Consider the following 21,283-nt stretch of genomic DNA (forward strand, 5'->3'; position numbering starts at 1 on the left):
ATATTGTCTTCTCTCAGACACTGTAATCGCTGAGTATGCTGCAAAGTGATTTTTGAAAGGCCTTTGTGAAAAGCATAAGGCCATTATGCTTTTCAGTTTGTCATTGTGTGTTTGTGTGGGTGTGTATTTTGTTAATTGAAAACCGACTGCTGAATGCACAGGTATAGATATAACATCTGAATATTACCATATATTTAACAAGTCCATTGTATATATTGTGAATACCTAGTAACTCCAGAGGGTCTTAAGAAAACCAAACTTGTTTTGAACTTGTCCAAAGTGCATTTATGAATTTAACTGGGTTGAAAAAGGTTTCATAAAATCAAGCTTTACAGAATGTCCTTATCTATTGCATGTGTGCATCATCACAGCTACAACTACACAGTTGCAGTAACATGTTGGGGCTGTTGTAAGGTTATTCTCCTCTATGTGGATCCTTTGTGTCTAGATTCATAGCAAAACTTTGGAGGAGGCATGAAATGGTTGAAACAGCTAGGCAGCATTGGAAAGTTGTTAAAATATTAATTCTAAAACAGATTCAGCTCTTTGAATAAATAAACTGCGTTTTTACACACGGTCTACATACTACAGACTTGATCAATCTCTCTTGATTTTCAAACATAATTCACAACAATAATAAAAAACGTAACCCTCTATTGCATGAATTATTTTTTAAACATGGTAAAAATGTCTTGATGTGTTTTTATGACTCCAGGTTGCTTAAATAATGCATTAAAAACGCATTTGTGGAAAGTGCCAAAAAATCCATTATTTCTTTAAAAACATGCTTTTATTGAAAAAAATACCAAACAAATTCAACTTATATTTATTAAAATGTATAGCCCAATGTGTTTACAGTGAAATTAGTTTAGTTTTAATTGTAGTCTGCGATGATTATTATTAATAACACTGTAATAAGACTGTTATATACACCTGAAAGAAGACACACAGATGCAATTTACTTGATTTAAAAACAGTTCATTTCCAGTTTAATATTATAAAATTCATATTCATATCATTCATCTCATTTGGTCATCAGTAAAATCATTTTATGGTCAATGTCAACAAATCCACATTACACCATGCATTCTAATCCAGGTTTTACCCCTGATGAAAGGCCACGAAGCACTTGCGCTCGTGGGTAATGCAGAGGAAGACATCACATTTGGAGCATTTGCTTCTCACTATGCCTTGACACCCTGGCATTTTGCACCTCCCTTTTTCAATTGCATGCAAGGGCCAGTGATCTGTGCTGTCCCTTCTGACAGGATCTGGGGGCACAAAGCTGTTGCGTCCTCGTTTTTTTTCCAAGACCACAGGTTGAGCAGGTCTCCCCTTTCTGTTGTTGGTGATTTTCTTCTCCATGCACAGGCAGGAGGCCACCTGGATTTTGAAGTCCAGCAGTGGAAAAACTGGTTTGCATGTTCTAAGGATGAAAATCAACAGATTCAAGCTGACTGAAGGGACAAAATAAGCAGAACACACTGACTACACTTACAATTATTGAACTATATGGCCACTGAAAAAATATTTATGATACATAATCTTCCTGTAGGAAATCCCTATTTAAACTAGAAGGGTATATTGACTATAAATGTGAGTGGTCAGATAATTTGGGTGAGCCAACATGATTTCCTTTGGAATAACTCATTTTTATTAGCGAGCAATTAATTTACATTAGTGTTTAATTAATAACTCAGATAATATATTAATTATAAATGGCTGGAATAACATAATGCATTTTATATTTTTTCCTTTTGAAATATTATAAATAATTGCAAACATAGTGTCAGAGTAGCCTAAAGTTATGTAACTCAATCTGAGCCCATTAGGCTGAATGCACACATTTCACTTCAATATTCGCATAATGTTGCCATATGGCAACAAATTAATTTCAGCCTTTTACAGAATAAATATTGCATTTTAACTGGTTTAAATTATGAAAATTGAAAGTTTACTTACCCCAGATAACAGTTGAATTTATTTTTCAAAGTAATACCAGTATCAGCCAAAATTGTTGGCTGATACTGGAACGTGAGCTTCAGTGTGGCACATTGTGTGGAAAAGGGGCGGGCAAACAGAATTTTCTGGTTATGTAATGTCATCAAATATATAAAATTTCAAAATAAAAGACCCATTTACACAATTAAACAGAAAAACAATGGATTGTATATTGTTGCCTGTGAAAAAAACTAAGAAAAAGAATTTGTTGCGATATGGCAACACCATGCAATAGAGACGCATTTTAAAATAACCCTACTTCTAACCCAATCAGTGTTCAGAAGAAATATTCTCTCACCTTACACTTTGGCAAAGATAATTACGGTTTTTACGTTTAGCGATTTTCCTACTACTTATTGTTTGAGATACCGAGCAAGAAGAGCTCTCTTCCTCCGCTTGACTTGAATAATGGATTACAGATGATGTGCTCCACAAAGCAGCATCATGTAAACATCTCCCTCTCCCCTCCTAACCATGAACATAGACACTGAGACAGAGAGCGCTATAATCCTGTTCTTTTTGACCTCCCTGCCTTTGTACATCATTCAAATGAGGCTGGGCACATATATAAAGAGGTGGCATCGTCCATCGTCCCTGTCCCTAATGAATCTCACTGGACCAAACATGTCAGTTGTTGAGCCTGAGGGGAAACACTGCGGGGAGTAGGAAAATCATGTAATCAGTGGGGTATGAACGACCAAATGCAGCAGTTTCACCTTCCACGTGTGTCAATGCCTGTCACACAGTGTGACAACTGAGCCTCCCCACTTACATTTCAGATCAATAGAGCTGGTGTAGGTGGTAATGATTTCAGAGCCCTGTTGTTGGTGTGCGTGTGTCTTTTTTGGACATCTATACAAATCCATTCACCTTATCGACGGGCCCCATGTTGGTACTGTTTACACATCCCCTGTGGTTTCTCAAGTGCTAATGTGTTCCTCTTGTTGTCGATATTGCTTCAACAAACAGAATCTTGTTAAGGAGGGAATGCACTACAGAAAGCACATACAGGCTGGGAAATTAGATCATAAGTGAGAGATATAGATAGATGAGAGGAAGAAGATCAGAAGAAAAATAAGGAGAAACTGATAAAATAAATAGGGAAATAGGGAGGATTTAAGATGCAAATGTTTTAGTCTGGTGATCCTATTGATTTGTTAATACTTATTGGCCATGTGCAAAATAGCACAAGTATTCAGTTATGCCATAGTATCTGGCTCATCTTTTCAGGATTTAAACATTTTTAAAAGAAGTTTTGATTACTGTATTAACACACTGTTTCAGGAATGCTACAAGAGCCATCTCTCAATTAGTTTTCTCCTAAATAAAACGTTTGAGTAATTATTAACGTTCCTTTACCGCTGCTAATCTGCAAAATAAAAATGGAAAATTGTGCCTTAAAATTGGCAGTCGGTGATGATTAAGGATGAGCATAATCATGTTGAAATTGCCCTTTAAGAAATGACTGTTGTAAGTAAATACATAAAGGTTGTACTTGCTTCAGCACGCTATGTTTGAGGCTACATAAAGAGGAAAACAGCATTGTAGAGGCAGAGAGAAAAGTATGAGAAGCCAGAATAGTGTAAATGCTGTGCCTACATGTGGGTTGTTATTTTAGGACTGGGAATTACAAGGTTAGTTGTAGGCAAATGTTAATTTGTTATGGTCACTGTTTGCATGGCCTCTTATATTCACGGTGCAGCATACTTCAGTAAGACGTAATTTAAATGACTTCAGGCATTTTTAGAGGGAGAATAACAGCTGAAAATCAACTTGATATGTTTCTTTGTTGCAGGTTTTTGTTAAGGCCACCTCAATTTCCATGGATTTCTTTTCGCTTTTTTTTCTTTTTCTGCATGTCATTTCAATTGGCTCTATTTTTTTCTCTCTGAAACAATGCAAACCCTTTGCTAATGCTTTTCTATTTTTACACATTAAATTGTCTAGGAAACATGCAGTATAACACAGGATGATAAAGCCATGAAGGCATCAGTGGTTCTAAGTCTTTCTGCTAATGATGCTCATTTCAGGCAAACCCATTTCTATGATGAACATATCGTGGATAAAAAAAAAATTGAAATACATTCCTGTGATAAGAACATTGTTCACTGATGCATTATATAATTAATAATTAAAAGAAAAAGCACTTATGTGTCTAATATATTGCACATGTTGGCCCATGATATATATCCACTGTATCATCCCTTGTATTTACGTTATGCTATAAAACAAATAATATTAAAAATGCACTGGCTACTCTATTATGAGTCATACAACATGATGCCAGTGTTAAATAACTAAAGAAATAATCAACATAGCAAAATCATCAGATTATGTAGTAGAAACTGCTCAAGCTAATGCTACAGCCTACAGTACATTAAGTAATCATAGGTGCTACGCATTATCCCAAATGTGAGAATAAGACTTTGTAGTAATTCAAAGGCTGGATGGCTTTAAATAGCACACACTCAACCTCACAGAGGGAGTGGTAAAGAAAAAAAAAACTGTCTTTAGATCTCCTTTCAGCGACAGTGGATCTATTTTCTTCTGACCTCTAAAATATCTTTTATGTCTTATTTGCTAATACAAGAAAAGAGAGAGAGATCTGCCAGAGGCTGAGGGTTGTGCATTAATTATTTGTGTAAAGGACATTACTGATGATGGAAATGACAGATTCCTGCTGTAGAATGAAACCTTACTAACTTTGGATTACTTAAATGTTTAACATTTGTGTTAGTGTTGAAATATGCACGTCATTTTGATGTCACATGTCGAATAAGGGGGAGAGAAAGAAAAACTCCCATTAAGATGTGTCGTGCAGTGAAATGCAAAACCATATACTGTAAGTTGCATTTCTAGGTTATGGTTTGTTCTGCACATACAATAAACCAACAGAATCCAATGTTTTACATGTTTTTAAAGTGATCAATGACAACACAAAATCAGCTGTAAGGAAAAATAACAAAGTACTTGGTATACAAAATGGCATGAGTTTTACTAAAGTGTCTTTATTAATACAGCCTGTATTTGATTCTCAACTCACTCCGCTGCAGTGTAAAGTATGGATTGAGTATTTGTTAAGATGAAATGGTGTCCTCACAGCGGTCTTCCACCTCTCTCCCATTCTCTCTTTGTACGTGAAATGAATGTGTGCTGCGTGTTTCCGTCACTTCCGTTTGTGTTTTGTTTTTTTGTGTATGTTGGAGTACGTGCGTGCGTGCGTGCGTGCGTGCGTGCGTGCGTGCGTGCGTGCGTGCGTGCGTGCGTGCGTGCGTGTGTCCGTGCCTATTTCTCTACACACCTGTGTGGTCTTGTGATGTCTTGTTTGTCCCTGTGTCCAGTGAGGGGAAGATGGTTGTTCTATCTCTAGCAATCGGGCTGGCTGAACAGGATGATTTCGCCAACCTCCCAGATCTCCAGGAAGCTCCAGCAAGCATAGAGAACGAAACCACACCAGAAAAGAGGTAATGAGAGAAAGAGAGAGAAGAATGATGATGAAAAAATTTGTTTTAGCACAAGAATAAATCAAATAGCTGAGGTGGCTTTCATACTGGAGAGGTACGTAATGATACCATGTAATTTAAAGTGTTGCAGGTAACCTGAAAGATAAACAGTTTCATAATCTGAAATGGTGAAGTAATTTTCATGTTACAGTTAAAGCAACATTGCGTAATATTCGTATTTCTCTCGCGATTTGGCACCCCTACAGTTTGAGAGTGTAATTAACTTGCGTATATGCTGCTGTCATAAATATCAACAGCTACACGTGCAAAAAAAACAAAAAACTACTGAGTCATAAACTTCGCTAACGCAGCAGAACATCAAGCAGGTGCAACAACATAAGACATAGCAAGCCGGCTAATATTACTAGTTCAACAGCAAGATGGCCAGCTGGCCGTCTGTCTTGGAGGCTTTTATTTTGCAGAACTCTCACAACTAAAAGCCAGTCCAAGTGTTCTGGCTGCAGCTCGGTCATCCTCTCTTTTTCTCTTCTTCCTTTGTGTCCTCTTCGCTCCCCTAGCCTTTGCCATGATGTCCTTAGCGGCTGCTGATCCCAGAACCATTGCCTGCTAGCCCGGCTCCAGTTTTGATACGACGATGCTGTCCCCACCAACATTAATTTCCCCCTGACCCCGGGAATGAAAACCTTCTCCTCCCAGCAGTCTAAAGCTGCTTACACATATAGCCGACGGCCGACCATTGACAGAAAAGCCAGTCGAAATGATCAGTCTCCCCGTGTTGGTCCAAAAAGTGCCACAGAACACACCAAAAAGACGAAACGAGACGAGACGAGACGAGACGTAATACATCTCTGTAACAGCAGGCGGCGCTAATCTGTATTGTTGCCCAAGAAATGAAAACTGGCAGCTGATTGGACGAACGCGCCACATGGGTTTGTTTTCTCCGGAAATTCAAAGCCAGACTGTCATGGCGGCCGATCAGAATACAATCTCATAAAATAGTTCACTGAAACATGTTTCTGAAAACATTTTAAGCGAGAAATAGGCCATGCAGTTGATGAATCGGTCTTCATTTCAGCTCAACAAAGGTCAGTTTAAAAGATTTTCGTTAGATTTTGAGAGACTCTAATCACCTCATTCCGCTCGCCATTTCTGGGTGAGTCCCGACTGCCCTGCCGCCGACTGAACATGTCAGGTCGGCCAAAATGAACGCCGACAGCCCCCCAGACTGACGACAGCATGGGACACACCGAACAGATTCGCGTCACTGACCTCGCCAGACTGTCTAACGGCCGATAATCGGCTTAATGTGTCCCGGCTATAAAGCACCTGTGCTAGCATTGTAAACACCAACACTCCCCCTGGTGTTTTGTGCTCCTAGTCCTGGCAGCACAGCTAACTGAGCTAAAAGCTGACGGCAGCTATACAGTTAACAGCAGTTAGCTTTACTTTAGCAACAATTAAAACCTTGTCCATCAGGAACCTCCGTAAATCTCTGAGAGTCGAGGCAGACCAGCCAGAGGACATCAGAGGGAAAACCAGAAATAAAATTATCCGTAAAATATGATCCTGTTTCACCAAAATCAGCCTTTAGTGCCGTAAAGCGTTACAGCACATATGCCTGTAGATCGTATCTGCTCCCCAAAGTTACAGTGAGCACATAGTGCAAGAACAGGCGACTCGGGCCGCCGAGTGGGAATGACAGAGGCCCCCTTCTTCTTATTACTAGTGAGAGTAGCATCAAAATGATCTTGAAGCTGTTATTTTAGGGTAAAATAGTAACACAATGTTGCTTTAAAAAACTGAATAAATCTTAGCTGCTTATGATACTGTTTATTCTACTCATAAGATTATTATGAAAAGCAACACAGACCAGTAGAACTGACTTTTAACATGGTTTCAAAATTGAAAAATAGTCAATTTGAAAACATATATTTGAAACTGGTCAGTAGCATCTTTTATTTAAAAATCATCAGTTAGATAGTAAAAACAATATTGTATTCACATTAGTTGACATGTCTTGATACCAGTGGTGTCACCAGGATTTAAGAAATACTGATATCATGAGTGTCCCCATGACAACCTTACCTTGCACTGTTTCTTTTGATATTGTGTTCAGCTTCATGTTCACCACATTTTCTTTCCAACTTCACATTTTGGATCCACTTGTTCCTTTTTTTTCTTGTCCACTGTGTTCTTCACCCAGACCTTTTTTTAAGTCTGCTCACCAGCTCTTTACTGATTGATCTGCGAGTCACAGGAGAAGGGCACTCTCATTATTTAGTAGTAAGATTCTTCACATGAACCACTCATTTAAAAGTATGCTAACCTCTCATCTACCAGTGATCTCAGAGCTGCTGTCAGAGACTATGACAATCTCTCAGCTTGTGAACAAAGGACTACACCGGCTGCCCTCTTTTCACATCAGTGTTTAAGGGATCTTAACCCACTGTTTTGACACTAGAAGGTTGAGCATAATGCTGGGTGTAGTTCCACATAACACTAAATGGATTTTTAGAAGTTTTCTCAAACCCTCTCTGCAGTGCATCAAAGTGTGCATTTCTAACTAGGTCATCTGTGAATTATTGGTTGATCAAAAATAGCCACCTGTCTTAGAAAAAAAGAACACTTTTGACAACAACCTTTTGTATGCTTTTAAAATTGAATTAGAAATGTCCAAGCGTCAGTCAGGGGATGAGGACCAGCTTATGTCTTGTCCCCCCCACCCACCCCCCCATCACCCTTTCTCGCTCTCACTGTCTGGAGGTCTGTCAAGCATCTAACTATAATCACAGCCAGCGAGCCTCTACCCTGAGGGGTCGTGTAGGCCAAGTCGTCTAGTGTCCTTCCACAACTAATAACATCTCTCCATCATCATCTATGTCCGTCTCTCTCATCTCTGTGTCTCGGTAGTTACCCGGTAAGCTCCCTGCGCCCGTCTGCTGGCTAGCTCCCGGCCGTTTTCATGGAGCCCACCAGACTGAAAACGATGGAACAGGATGATGCGGCCAAGAACAGTGAATGAGAGACAGAAAGAGTGGGGCACCCTATCTCTCAGCTATCTAGAAAAATATGCTAGGAGATAAAAATAGACACTCCCATAGAGCTTTGAGATTGTGTTAGTTTATTAATGAAATCAAATACAGCTCGCAGCACAAATATCTACAAACGCCAAATCTGATAATAGAAAAACGATAGGATAAAAGCTCTGTGCGCATTGCATTACGTCAAGTCTAAATATGGACAGTAAACAAGCAGACCAAGTGGAACCCTTGCTTTAAGATATTTAGACATTGATAATTAAAACTGCATCAACTGATATTTTTTAAGCACTTTGGCGCAGCAGAACAAGCTGTAAACATAACATTGACGTTGTTATGGTGAACTTGTTAGTTGCCTATTTACTTAACCACCAGACACATAAAAACATTAGCATTCATTTGGAGTCGTGTTTGTGTCTGCCTGACGAATTCAAGTCAATATGTTTTCGTCTCCACCAATTTACGAGAAAAATATTTGGGTATTTAGGTGCTAAAAACTCCACTATGTTCACCAGCTAGTCGCTAACTTTGTCTGTCTGCCGTTTGGTGCTGGGCAGATAGTTTGCAGTGTGTTTATCAGAGCCTTTTCACTAGAAACAGCTGCTTGCCGCTGCTGGAAACAAGGTTGATGAAAGCAGCGAGACTGAACCGAAACACTACATTTGTGGGACTGTAAAATGAAAACAATGATCTAAAAGGGGAACTGCAGAGTTGGTGATCATTCTTTGTCAGTTCATGACTACGAGCGATCTCTTTTACTTTACGCACGGTCAATTGATCCATTGTTATTATTAAAAACATTGATAAATGCAGATTTAATGTGTTTTTAGAGTTTCCTCAATAGTCACTGACCATCACAGCTGCCAGGGAACTTGTAGGCATGAATCATAATTATCACATAAAACACTGCACTTGTTTTCCTTGTTCAAAGGAAAATATGTTTACATACCGTAAGTGAAGAGATGTATGACTAGTTTGTGATTAAGTGGTGATATACAGGCAGATACTGTAGCGGTGTGCACTCAGACGCTGAGAAATGCTCATCAAAGCAAGCAACATAACACTGAGATATGATCTATTTTAATCAGTGTGTTGTGTCAAAAGTTTAGTTTTAATCTGTGATTTAGGATGCAGAAATAACCAAAGCTGTTGCCTCAAAAGCTGTCCTGTACTTATTACATCTTAAATATAAATTCTCATAAGACACCAATGCAGCTTATTGTCAAAGGACACATTTTGTTTCTTGCTGATCTTTTATCTACAGACAAAACCGTTAACTGTCTGCGTTAAGTCAAAGGTTCTCTTATCTCTTCTTGTTATGTAAGTCAGTTTGGGTCACTGTGGTATCGGCCAAAGCCCTGCAGTGGACTGGACATAATCACCCACCTGCAGATAACTATGATGGAAACTCTGAAGCTGTTTGTGTTGTTATCATCTCAGAAAGCTGCTGTTGCATGGAAGAGCTGCATCTTAATGAGCTCAGAGAGATGCAACACACAGAGATCCAACAGGGAAATAAATATGAATAAAACCAAAAGTGCTTACTGGCCCTGGACAACCTCCACTCTAAACACAGAGTTTTTAAAAGCTGTAAAATGTGCTTCCATTCAATACCAAGCAAGAATACAGTACATTCTGCCCACACAGACTGTTAATGATGGGACATTCAGATTGTGGACCACTCTGAATGCGGTCTAGAGTAATCTTATCACATTGTTCTGCTTTAACAGTTGATAATCCTGTCCTTCACTGATACTGAGGTATCTGTAATATTTTCACCACTGCAAAAAAAAGAAAAGAAAATACTCTTGAGAAGCTGGAAGCTCTCGTGGGGAAAAAAAACAAACCGCACAGGCATCATCTTTGAAAAAATGCCACAGGAAATAGGAGAGGAAAAAATTTCATAGCAGCAAGAATGAAAATTAAGCTTTGCACGCCTGTTTTCAAACAGTATATGAAGAATAAGTGATGAGTAAAAATATCAAAAATAAGCTCCCACACACTGTCAACACTTGCGGCAAATTTCAAAGACTATGTTTTCTGAAAACAAACTTTTGTCAGGCATTTTCACTGCATTATATGTTTGATGGTGCTGTTGTTTAATTACTGTATGCTGTCCCCTGTTTGCCATATTCGTATGGGAATGCATCCCTTTTGCTGGTATGTAATGTTTCTTCTTGTTTCTATTTATTTACTGAAATGATTATTGATTATATTTTGTGTTTTTAAAATTCTTTCCCAGGTGTTTACTCTGTTCTTTTGTATAATGGATTGCTCTGCCCCTATTATTCGTTGATAATCCTTTTGACGTATGTACATACATCTAATTTATTTACTGCAACTTGTTTAAATAAATGCCAGGTGAAGGTTGTTTAACTGAAATGAAGCCATTTAAAGCTTCCCTCATCAATAATTTTATATCAACAATGTATTCAATTACAATGTGTAAAAGGTCACTGGAGTGACAAAACCACAGATAAATATCACCCGACACAGCAGTTCCTCTCTGCTCTTTGAAACCTTTGAGTGTCTTTCAGCTCATTGTTTTGGTTTTACGGCTCACAACTTTATTGTTTTGGTTCACTCATCAGTGTAATTTCAGCTGTTTTCAGATAGAAACCTCTGATAAACTGTTCCCAGCAACAAAAAGCCAATAGACAAAGTTAGCGACTAGCTGGTAAACACAGTGGCCCATTTAGTAGCTAAAGAGCCAGATATTTCCCTCAGGAGCTGGTGGAGATCAGAGCAGAGCTAAAAAGAGAATATATTTTTACTTACATTTGCTGGGTGGCCGCAAACACGTCTAACAAATGAATAGCTTACTTTTGATATTTCCACCCAGTCTGAACAAGGAACCTTTTTAATATATTGTCATTTGGAGATGAGAATAAATACGTCAAGATTAACAGTCAATTTCATTTGATTGGTGCTGTTATTCAAACGTTGGGTGTGTACATTGTTGCTAGACGGCCTCAGTGGGAATCAGAGATCTAATCTTGGCAGCGGTAATGTCATACTGCACTCGCTGAGTTGCACAACCCCAGACTGTACAGTATTAATCAAGCAGGAAGTTGTTGCCACCCTTTTATCAGCTGGCATATCTGACTCTTTCAATTGTGTGTCTGAGCCAGCAATCACAGCGAGTCAAGCCTCCTAATGACTCTCCAGGCCGGCCACTGGTCCCCATGGCAGCCTCTGGAGCCAGCTATGGCCCGGGAGGAAAGATGATTGGAAAGAAAAAGCAATGTAAGTCAGCACAAAGGAAAAAAAAAAAACTGTCAGATCTAAGTTTGGAGCTCATTCACCATTTCTCTGGTTGCAAGCAGGAAGCTGATCTAAGAGAGCCTATGAAAGGATAGTGAGGGGGACGTCACAGCGAAGGTGACAGTGAGTAGTAAAAAAAAAGGTGTTTTTGAAGTCATTAAACACATTTATCTCTAATTTTGAAAATGATATGACATCACTACATGTTTATGCATGAAGCGTTATTTACAAAAACAGCAACTCCCCAGTGGATCAATCTCAAGAACAAGGCAGCAGAAGTCAATTCAAAGAGCATCAACCACGTCGAACCCTGTAGGTGGCTCCATTAGTTGTATTAGCCTGCGTGTTGAGAGGGGGGGCGGTGGCCGGGTGATTTGTCCCTGTTGGTGGGGAGCGCTGAGTGGGCTGACACTGGAGCCTGGGCCTCATCCATCATGGATTGTGGGACCTATATTGTGTTCCATGGTCTCCTCGGGCGAGTGTATGATCAGCAAGACCCAGATACACTAATGTTTATGGAGACACACTTCCTATCCAGGCCCTGCTGGTAACCCTCATCCTTCATGTTCTCACCCGTCCATCCACTCTCCCTCCCTCGCCCTCTGCTTCCCATTCCTCTCCCCATCCCCTCATCAATTTCCTCTCTACCCTCTGCAGCCCTCATTTTGTTTCTCAATAAGACGTCTTCTCATCTCTCCTTCATTCCCCCTCCACCTCTGCCTTCTTTCTCAATCTCACCTCCACACTTTATTTAATTGCATCTATTAAATCTTTTTTTATTTTATTTTGCACTGTTTTGCCAGTCACCCTCTCTTCCTCCTTTTCCATTCCACTATCTCTTTATTCACCTAATCCACCTAATCCACCCTCTCCTGAGGGCGTTGACTGGAGCTGTGACGGGATGATGTTACAGTACTCTCCTCAGTCAGCTCAGCCAGACTCTGACAAATCTGCTCCTTGTGGGCAGTTTTCATGCATTGGTATACAGTATATTTGCTCGCACACCCATGAGCTTTCTACAACATCCCTGTATCATCTCTGAATGTCTGTACTAGTTTGCACGTGATAAGATTTGGCTCCAAATGTAGATACACAACACAGTTTTATACTCACCCAATCTCATCTATTGTTTAATTTATGTAAATGATAAAGCCAATATTTCATATTGTTTTCCCACATGAAGCCAGCTATTAAAATAAATGCAATACATCTTTGTCACTTTATAATCTCATATCCTATCTTAATTATTTCTGCATGACTTCTAGAGAATGATAAATGAAACGGATAGAATACTAACAAAAATAGCTTTTTCAAATGAGCTCTCTGATTCACTTTCTATTAGAGTCATAGTTCTTCTTTCTGTGATCAGTATTTAGGAAGCTAGTATCAAAATAAAATAGTGAATAATCTTCTCATTCAACCCTGCCTTTCAGAAATTATATTTTTATACTACTAATTTGTTTTATAATTATGTTTTAACATAAAACGTTATTAGATTATGTTCACTGGCAACGTTTTTTGTGGCGAAGGAAGTTTTGCATTTTTATACTGCATGTAAGTCATAGGGCGAAGTTTTGAACTCCCACTATCCACCCTTTCTCAACTTTTTTGATACTCGAGACCTTTGATTATGGCTTAGATATTTAGAATATTCAGAATTCACATGTCTAAATTCATCTGTTGCACACGGCTGTCTAGTTCTTGAGTAGGACTAATTTGCAATGAATTCTTAGTAAATTCAGACTTTTTTAAAAACTAAAACAACATGGCTTACCAAGCAACCCACGTCAAACCACTCGACTCTGTTTACTCCAGCAGAAAATGTTCAACAAGTACAAAGATATTTTACTGTGAAAGTTCAGCGAAGGATAATCTTAAGAGCAAAGCTAACACTACGGACCAGTTGAAAATCTCTTTGTGAAACCGGTCCCTGGGTTTATTTATTTGCTCTTGTAAATTAGTGTTTAGATAAACATAATCCTAGAAATAAATATCCTATTTATGAGTTAAAGTAAAACATAAGTACACATAAGCACATTTATGTAGTAAAGTGTTTCGAATGGATAATTACAGACAGATTCCGCTGAATGTTTTACTGCTCAGCATTTGATATAGTTTTTATTCCAATCAGTTCTCACCCTGGTTATATTTAGAAAATAAAAACTCCACGCTTGCTTCATTAAGTGTGCATAAGTGCCATCTCTAAGTAAACAGATGGTAGTTAGATGAGCGTGCACAACAGACAATATGGTCGCAAAGATAAAAGTGTGAAAACGCAAACACTTAAATTCTTGTCATACTGTGAATGTGGACTGCACGTTGCTTTGCTTGCTCTGAATATCTGTGAGGACTTCTTGCTCATACTCCTTGCTGCCGGACCTTTGATTGAATCCAGTCGCTTCTCCTGTAATTACTTACGTGATATACCTCTATCATAGTTGGTTGAATGAAGCATGTTATTTCATTTATTCAGTCTCTCTTAATCTATGTTAAACAGACTTTCCAACAGACAATACACGTGTGAGATAGGAGGAGATAAGGTGTCTCTGCATTGTTCCCTGGGATGTAACGAGCTGCTTTGTCCAATTACACAGAAAATGGCTCAGACTCAGATTGAGGCCATGAGGTCAAAAGTCAGGGTTTTGATCTCGATACGTCAAATCGAAGTGGTCGTCTTCCAGTGACATTGCCAACCACCCTTCCAGGAGGACGTTGTGTGTGTGTGTGTGTGTGTGTGTGTGTGTGTGTGTGTGTGTGTGTGTGTGTTTAGTTTCATAGACTTGCTGGTAGTTCATTTGCATTTCCCATCGAAAAAGTGAAGTGTAAAGTGAGATTAGAGCTTGCCTCAGTCTGATGATCCAGACTGTTTTATTAGCAGAGGAAGAAGGTTACTCTATAATTGCGCATTTCTGCCACTGCCTGTTTTGAGTATCATAGCTGGAGGTTGTTCTGCACTTTTTTTGGGCATTTATGAATAAGCCATTTTCAGCATGAGCTCACGCATACCCAGTGTTGTGTGCTGTGGTGTTTCCGCAGGGTCACAGGGGGTTGGAGAAGTTAAACGTACGAGGAAAGAGTGTGTTTCAAAAGCTTTCTAAATGTTTGCCCTGTGGGCTTTTTGCTATTTTCAATATATGCCCCTTCTGAACAACTTCCTTCCTTTACTGCCCTCTTTTGAAGGCTCCTGTTACCATGGTTACTGCAAACCCGTGTAAAATGCATGATTGTAGTGAGTACAACCTTAAGTGGGAGCACACATTTCAGTAGTCATGGTTACAACAACCTTCAAAGAAGGAATTATGTAACTGGTTTTTTAGACGAAAGGGGCAACTCACAGCCACAGATATTCTTCCTTTTGTCCACCACCCTGGCATTATACATGTGCACTCATTTTTACTTTCTAATAATTGCACAAGTGATCTTTATGTCTAGTTTTGTCAGTGAATAAAGACATAACTGCAGTGAAAACAATGCAGTTGTTTTTAGTGAAAATGAGTTGTTACACAGGAATATTTATGTAACACGTCTCATCATTTTCTTTTTGAGGATGTTATCATGTCTGGTTGAGATATTATGCTGCACCAGTGCTCTCTGTGTGTGTGTGTGTGTGTGTGTGTGTGCGTGTGTGTGTGTGTGTGTGTGTGTGTGTGTGTGTGTGTGTGTGTGTGTGTGTGTTTACGGTAAATACGTAAATATGTATATTTACACACACCTCACTACCCCACTTGCTCCATGTCCCGCATGTCCCGCAGGCTGTTGTCGTGCCAACAGTCTTGATTCGAGGACACTGTGTGCAGCAGCAGGTCTTTATTTGCCTTTCATGTCACCGTACATCAATCTTTGGTGACTATGACAGGCAGACACCACAAGTGTACTTGTCTAATACAAATCCTCTTGGAGTGTTGATGAAACAAGTGTGTTATTAAGCCAATTTGTCTCTATTAAATGTGTCTGTGTCTCCAAGACAAATTCAGGAATAAAGGCAGAAACTCCAGTGGGGGAAAAAGAAGAGAAATAATCATCTCATGTTTGATCATTTTGACTGCTGACACATTTTGGCACAAGAAAACAATTGCACTTGCAAGAAGATCTACACTGCAGGAGGAAAAGTAGGAAAAGAAAAATATTAAATGAAATCAAGAAACAAATTGCTTTCTTTTTTAAGGCAGAGCACCAAACTAAAATCCAGTGCAGGAGAAGTGTATCTGTTTTTTCTCTATGAACTCATTAGCTCTCTGAAATATGGCACATTGCTGTTACACAAAAATAAATATGATGTATTCTCACATTACTAAAAATAATTTGGTTTCAATTGGCTGCTCCATATTTGGGGTTTTATCTTCTGTCAGTTAAACTTATGAGTTGACACTGACTAGTCATTGAAACGTAAACATGTGGTCGGCTGCCTAAGTAATGATGCTATGTTTTTAGTTGATAAATTAGGTCATCAACCTGAAGTGAGGGAATAACTCTGCTTTGATTTGCTTCCTGTTACTGTAATAAAAGCCTCTCTCTAGCTTCCATTTTCGGTTTTCTGACATATGTTGTCTTAAGATCTCCACCTGGTTAACTGCCAGTTTGGATATATAATCTCCTCTCTAACACAGTTTATTGATCAGTTATCTCTTGTCTTATGTCTGCCTGTCCACTGAGCACCTAATTGTGTGTCTCAAGTTAGATGGAAAGGAAAGATTTACAACATCTGCTCTGTTCATGTGTTGTCCGACAACCCTTTTTTTTTTTTACTGATGCAGCTGACAGTGTTTGACTTGACAATCAGGGGCGTCGGACTGGAGGGAAAAGGGGGACTGAGTACCCAGGGCCCTCATGTGTGGAGGGCCCAAAATGATGCTAGAATGAATAGCTGTGGATTCAGGGAGGGGCCCATAGAACATGCCTTTCTACAGGGCCCAGAATTTTGTGCTACGCCCCTGTTGACGATGCATCAGATCTTTGCAAATATTACAAAAACAGTCAGACTTCCTGCAGGGCCCCTTATACTGGAGTATACAGAGCAATGGGTATGTTTACAGTTAGGGGGGGAAATGCATGATATATGCAGGCCTGTATTAACTACAACAGTTTTATATGCACTGTGTTAAAGTATTGCATGTGCTCGGCATGGCTGAGATGATTTATAGCCAAATATTCACAGTAGAAGGAAATTGAGAAAATTCCCAGCTGTGTTTGTGTGAGGTTGATTAGTCAAGATTCATGTGGTCTCTGTCTTGTGTGTTGGGTGTTGAATAAGGAGGGTTCAATCGGATGTCATTGAGCCAACCCCTCCTACAAGTAAGCATTTATAGACTCTTTGGGACCCAGCTGACAGGCATATATTATGTGCTCTATAGTCTAAGTGGGGAATGCCTTTAAAGGCTCATCTATGTAGCTGAGCTGGAAATGAACTATTTAGAGGGGAGAAGGTGATGGAGGGTACATATAAAAGAGCTTTTTACAAATTAATGTTTTAAACTTCAGGTGGCTGCTGTTGTGCCATAAAATCTACCTGACAAATCTACAAACGTACCAGACAAACAACCAATCAGGCATAAACATTGTGAAAAGGGTAATGTGAATTTTACACTTTCATGCACCAAAAGCTCTGCTGAGATTTTAACGTCGGCAGCGGACACTCAAATGTCAGAGGAGCAGAATTACCTTCCAACGGTTTTCAAACCAGTCCCAACTATTCCACCCAACACATGTTGGGTGATGAAACACTGATGGACTTCAAGCAGGTTTTAAACATCTGCACATTGATTTTCATTTAGTAGTAAATAATTAGAAAATACAGACTCTGTTGGGGGAAGGGTGATGATCAGATCATCTGGGTATGACGTATTATATGGTCAAAAAGTTTGTTTTTTTTCAACTCTTAAAGTGATGGTTCGGAGTAATTTATCCTAGGGTCCTTTGCACCATGACCTCGAGCCAAACACCCCCCCAGAAGCTTTTTTCACCTGGGTCTAACACTGGGCGAGTTAGCGTAATAATAATAATAATAAATTGAATTTATATAGCGCTTTTCATGGACTCAAAGTCGCTTTACAGGGCAGGGTAGATTATAAAAACATAACAAAACAAAACGAGCAAACAAAACAAGTAGAACAAAACAAGATACAGATGAAAAAGGGAGGGGGGCAGGTGGACTATGGGTAGGCTGAGGTGAAGAGATGGGTCTTGAGGCGGGACTGGAAGATGGTGAGGGACTCAGGAGTGCGGATCTCTTTGGGGAGGGAGTTCCAGAGCCTGGGAGCTGCTCTGGAGAAGCTCTGTCCCCAAAAAAAGCAGAGTTGGACTTTTGGATGGAGAGGAGGGCCGGCTGAGGTGGATCTGAGGGACCGTGAGGGTTGGTAAGGGAGAGGAGGTCAGTGAGGTATGAGGGGCCAGATGGTGGAGGGCTTTATAGGTGAGGACCAGGATTTTGTAGGTGATCCGTTGGGAAATGGGAAGCCAGTGGAGTTGTTTTAGGACTGGAGTGATGTGGTGCCAGGATTTGGAGCAGGTAATGAGCGGGGGCCCGCTGAGTTCTGGACCAGTTGGAGTCGGTTGATGTTGGTAGAGCTGATGCCGAGGAGAGTTGAGTTGCAGTAGTCCAGTCGGGGAGGAGATGAAGGCGTGAATGAGTCTTTCAGCAGCGGGGGGGTGAGAGAGGGTCTGATTTTGGCGATGTGCGGAGGTGAAAGAAGGAGGTTTTAATGACTTGACGGATGTGAGGCTCAAGGGAGAGGGTGGAATCAAAGATAACGCCTTCGGTGCCCTGGGGAGATGGGGAGACAATGGTGCCGTCGATGGTGAGAGTGGGGTTATTGGTTTTGCTGAGTGTGGATTTGGAGCCGATCAGAAGGAATTCTGTTTTGTCGCTGTTGAGTTTGAGGAAGTTGTGTTGCATCCAGGTTTTAATAGCTGACAGACAGGAGTTGATGTGGGAGAGGGGGATTGGGGGGATTTGGTGCTGAGGTAGATTTCACCAGAGAGTGGGAAGTCAGGAAGTGTGAGTATGATGAGAAAAAAAAAAAAAAAAAAAAAAAAAAAAAAAAACATGAGATGAGTGGACTGTGTCAGAGGTGTGGTTGTGGAGAGAGATGAAATGGGATCTGTTGGAAAGGTAGGAGTGGAGCCAGCTGAGTGCAGTACCTTCGATACGAGGTCTTTGAGTCTGGTGAGCAGGATGTTATGGCTCACAGTATCGGCGGCTGCACCGAGGGCGGGGAGGATGAGGGTGTTGTAGGGGAACCGCTGTCAGCAAAGGTGAGGAGGTCGTTGAGGACTTTGAGGAGAGGCGGTTTCTGTGCTGTGTAGGGGGCAAAACCAGATTGGAGAGGGTTTAGATAGGTTATTGGCAAGAAGATGGGTTTGTAGTTGTGAGGCGACTATGCGTTCCAGGGTTTTAGACAGAAAGGGGAGGTTGGATATTGGGCGGTAGTTGTTGAGAGAGGAGGGATCCAGACCAGGTTTTTAAGGATTGGGGTGACAGCGGCAGTTTTGAAAGGAGGGGACAGTTCCAAGGGACAGTGAGGAGTTGAAGAGGTTAGTGAGGTAGGGGCATAGGACCGGGAGGCAGGACTTCAGAAGTGGAGTAGAGGGAGGGGTCAAGGGAGCAGGTAGTGGGTTTGGAAGAGCTGATGAGTTTGGAGATTTCAGGAGGAGTGACTGGGTTAAACTGGGAGAGGAAGAAGTGTGGAGGGGGTCGGGAGGTCTGGAGGGATGGAGAGAGGAGGGTCCAAGGTAGGTGCTGGAGTAGATCCTGGAAGGTCAGATACAGGGTAGGTTGTAATTTGTAAATGAGATTGATTTTGTCAGTGAAAAAGTGGAGGAATGAGTTGCAGAGATCCGGAGTAGAGGTAAGGAGGCTGTTGGTCCGAGGCTTGATGAGGTTGTTCAATGTGGAGAAGAGGGTTCTGGGGTTTTGGCAGGGGTCGGTGAGGATGGTGGAGAGGTAGGCAGATTTGGCAGCAATGAGGGCATCTTTGTAGGCGATGAGATGGGATTTATAGGCTACATGATGGACTGTGAGGGATGATTTCTTTGTCAGACGTTCAAGTTGGCGGCCAGTTTGTTTCATTTTCCGGAGTGCAGGTGTGTACCAGGGTGAAGAGGTGTTAAAAGTGACGAGTTTTGTTTTGAGGGGGGCCAGGGTGTTGAGGGAGGTAGACAAGGTGGAGTTGAGGTGGTCTGTGAGGTCATCGGGTGAGGTGAGGGTTGAGTCCAGGTGGAGAGTGGTGGAGAGCAGGTCAGAGAGATGGTGGGGATTGATAGATTTGAGGTTGCGGAAGGTGATTTCTCTGAGGAGGCGGGGGCGTGGGGTTGGAGAAGGGATGGTGAACCGTATCAGTTTGTGATCAGAGAGGGGAAAGAGGCATGGATGGAGGTCGAGCACTGGTTGGTTGGTGGAGCAGACCAGGTCGAGGATGTGACCTTTTTCATGGGTGGGGAATGTGACATGTTGGGTGAGAGAGAAGTTATCCAGTAAAATTTTGAATTCTGATGAGAGCTTGCATGTGGGGGAGTCCATGTGGATGTTTAAGTCACCGAGTAGCAGCAGACGTGGAGAGAGAGATGAGGCTAGTGTGAGGAGTTCAGTAAAATCAGAGAGGAAGGAGGGATTTGGTTTAGGTGGCCGGTAAATGAGGATGACTGTCATGGAGGAAAGAGTTTTGAAGGCGAGATATTCAAACGATGATACTGAGGGGAGGGTGAGTTCTGTGATCCGGAAGTTCTGATTGAAAATGACGGCGAGGCCACCTCCACGGTGGGAGGGGCGGGGTTTGCAGATGTAGTTGTAGCCAGGGGGGGATGCTTGGTTGAGGGAGAAGAAGTCGTTGGGTTGTTGCCAGGTTTCGGTGAGCAGAAGGAAGTCAAGAGTGTTGTCGAGGATTAGTTCATGGAGGGCAGGGGCTTTATTGTTGAGCGATCGGGTGTTGAGGAGGGCAAAGTTGGCATGGTGAGAGGGTGGTGGGATGGGGGCAGGCTGGAGAGATCTGAGGTTGTCCCGGTTAGCAGTGCGTGTGGTCGTTGGGGTGTGGGGGTATTGCAGTTGAGGGGGGACAGTGAGCCGATTAGCAAATGATTGGAGAGTATGATTGAGTGTATGTGAAGTGGGGAAAGCACTGTAGTCCGGTCCGGTTTTTTCTCTGTAGCCTGATGATGCGTTCAGCCCTATGTGAACCAGTGGGTGAAGCATTCAGATGACGTGGGACAGGTGCAACAGAGCGTGCAGGTGACCAGATGGATGGAATGGATTGTCCGTGGTGGAAGAAAACAAACTTGCGGCGAGAGCTTCTGTGGATGTAACGGCGTCGACGTAGAAGTCCGAGCTGTTTGATGACTGGGATGCAGGATGGAATGGAGTAGTTGACAAATTGGACCAGTTGCAGAGTTGAATATTTGATCATGATGCCGAGCGGAGGGACGGAGAGCTCCGTGATAGTGGTTAGCCGTGGGCTAGGAGCACAGAGGTGGAGGTGGAGATGGATGAATGAGGTGATTGCCAAAATGATCCACAGCATGACCGAA

The 21,283-nt window shown here is 41.3% G+C and overlaps 1 protein-coding gene and 1 long non-coding RNA gene across 5 annotated transcripts in view; one reads left to right on the top strand and one right to left on the bottom strand.

The window, feature by feature from the left end:
• The window catches only part of syt7b (synaptotagmin VIIb), a 100,452-nt gene that overhangs the window by 64,601 nt on the left and 14,568 nt on the right, over positions 1 to 21,283 (top strand). For 3 of the 4 annotated variants that reach the window (XM_039795426.1, XM_039795428.1, XM_039795430.1), the window contains one exon: positions 5,343 to 5,465. The exons of the other annotated variant lie outside the window; for it this stretch is intronic. In XM_039795426.1, coding sequence (XP_039651360.1) covers positions 5,343 to 5,465 — 123 coding nt within the window. The remainder of the gene's footprint in view (positions 1 to 5,342; positions 5,466 to 21,283) is intronic. 4 annotated transcript variants of the gene reach the window in all.
• On the bottom strand, positions 963 to 2,117 carry LOC120556062. Its single transcript, XR_005638787.1, has 2 exons — positions 1,963 to 2,117; positions 963 to 1,426 (listed from the first exon to the last, which is right to left on the bottom strand). It is a non-coding gene; the product is annotated as an uncharacterized LOC120556062 (long non-coding RNA).

The sequence above is a fragment of the Perca fluviatilis genome, chromosome 3, assembly GCF_010015445.1.
Source record: "Perca fluviatilis chromosome 3, GENO_Pfluv_1.0, whole genome shotgun sequence".
Lineage (NCBI taxonomy): Eukaryota > Metazoa > Chordata > Actinopteri > Perciformes > Percidae > Perca > Perca fluviatilis.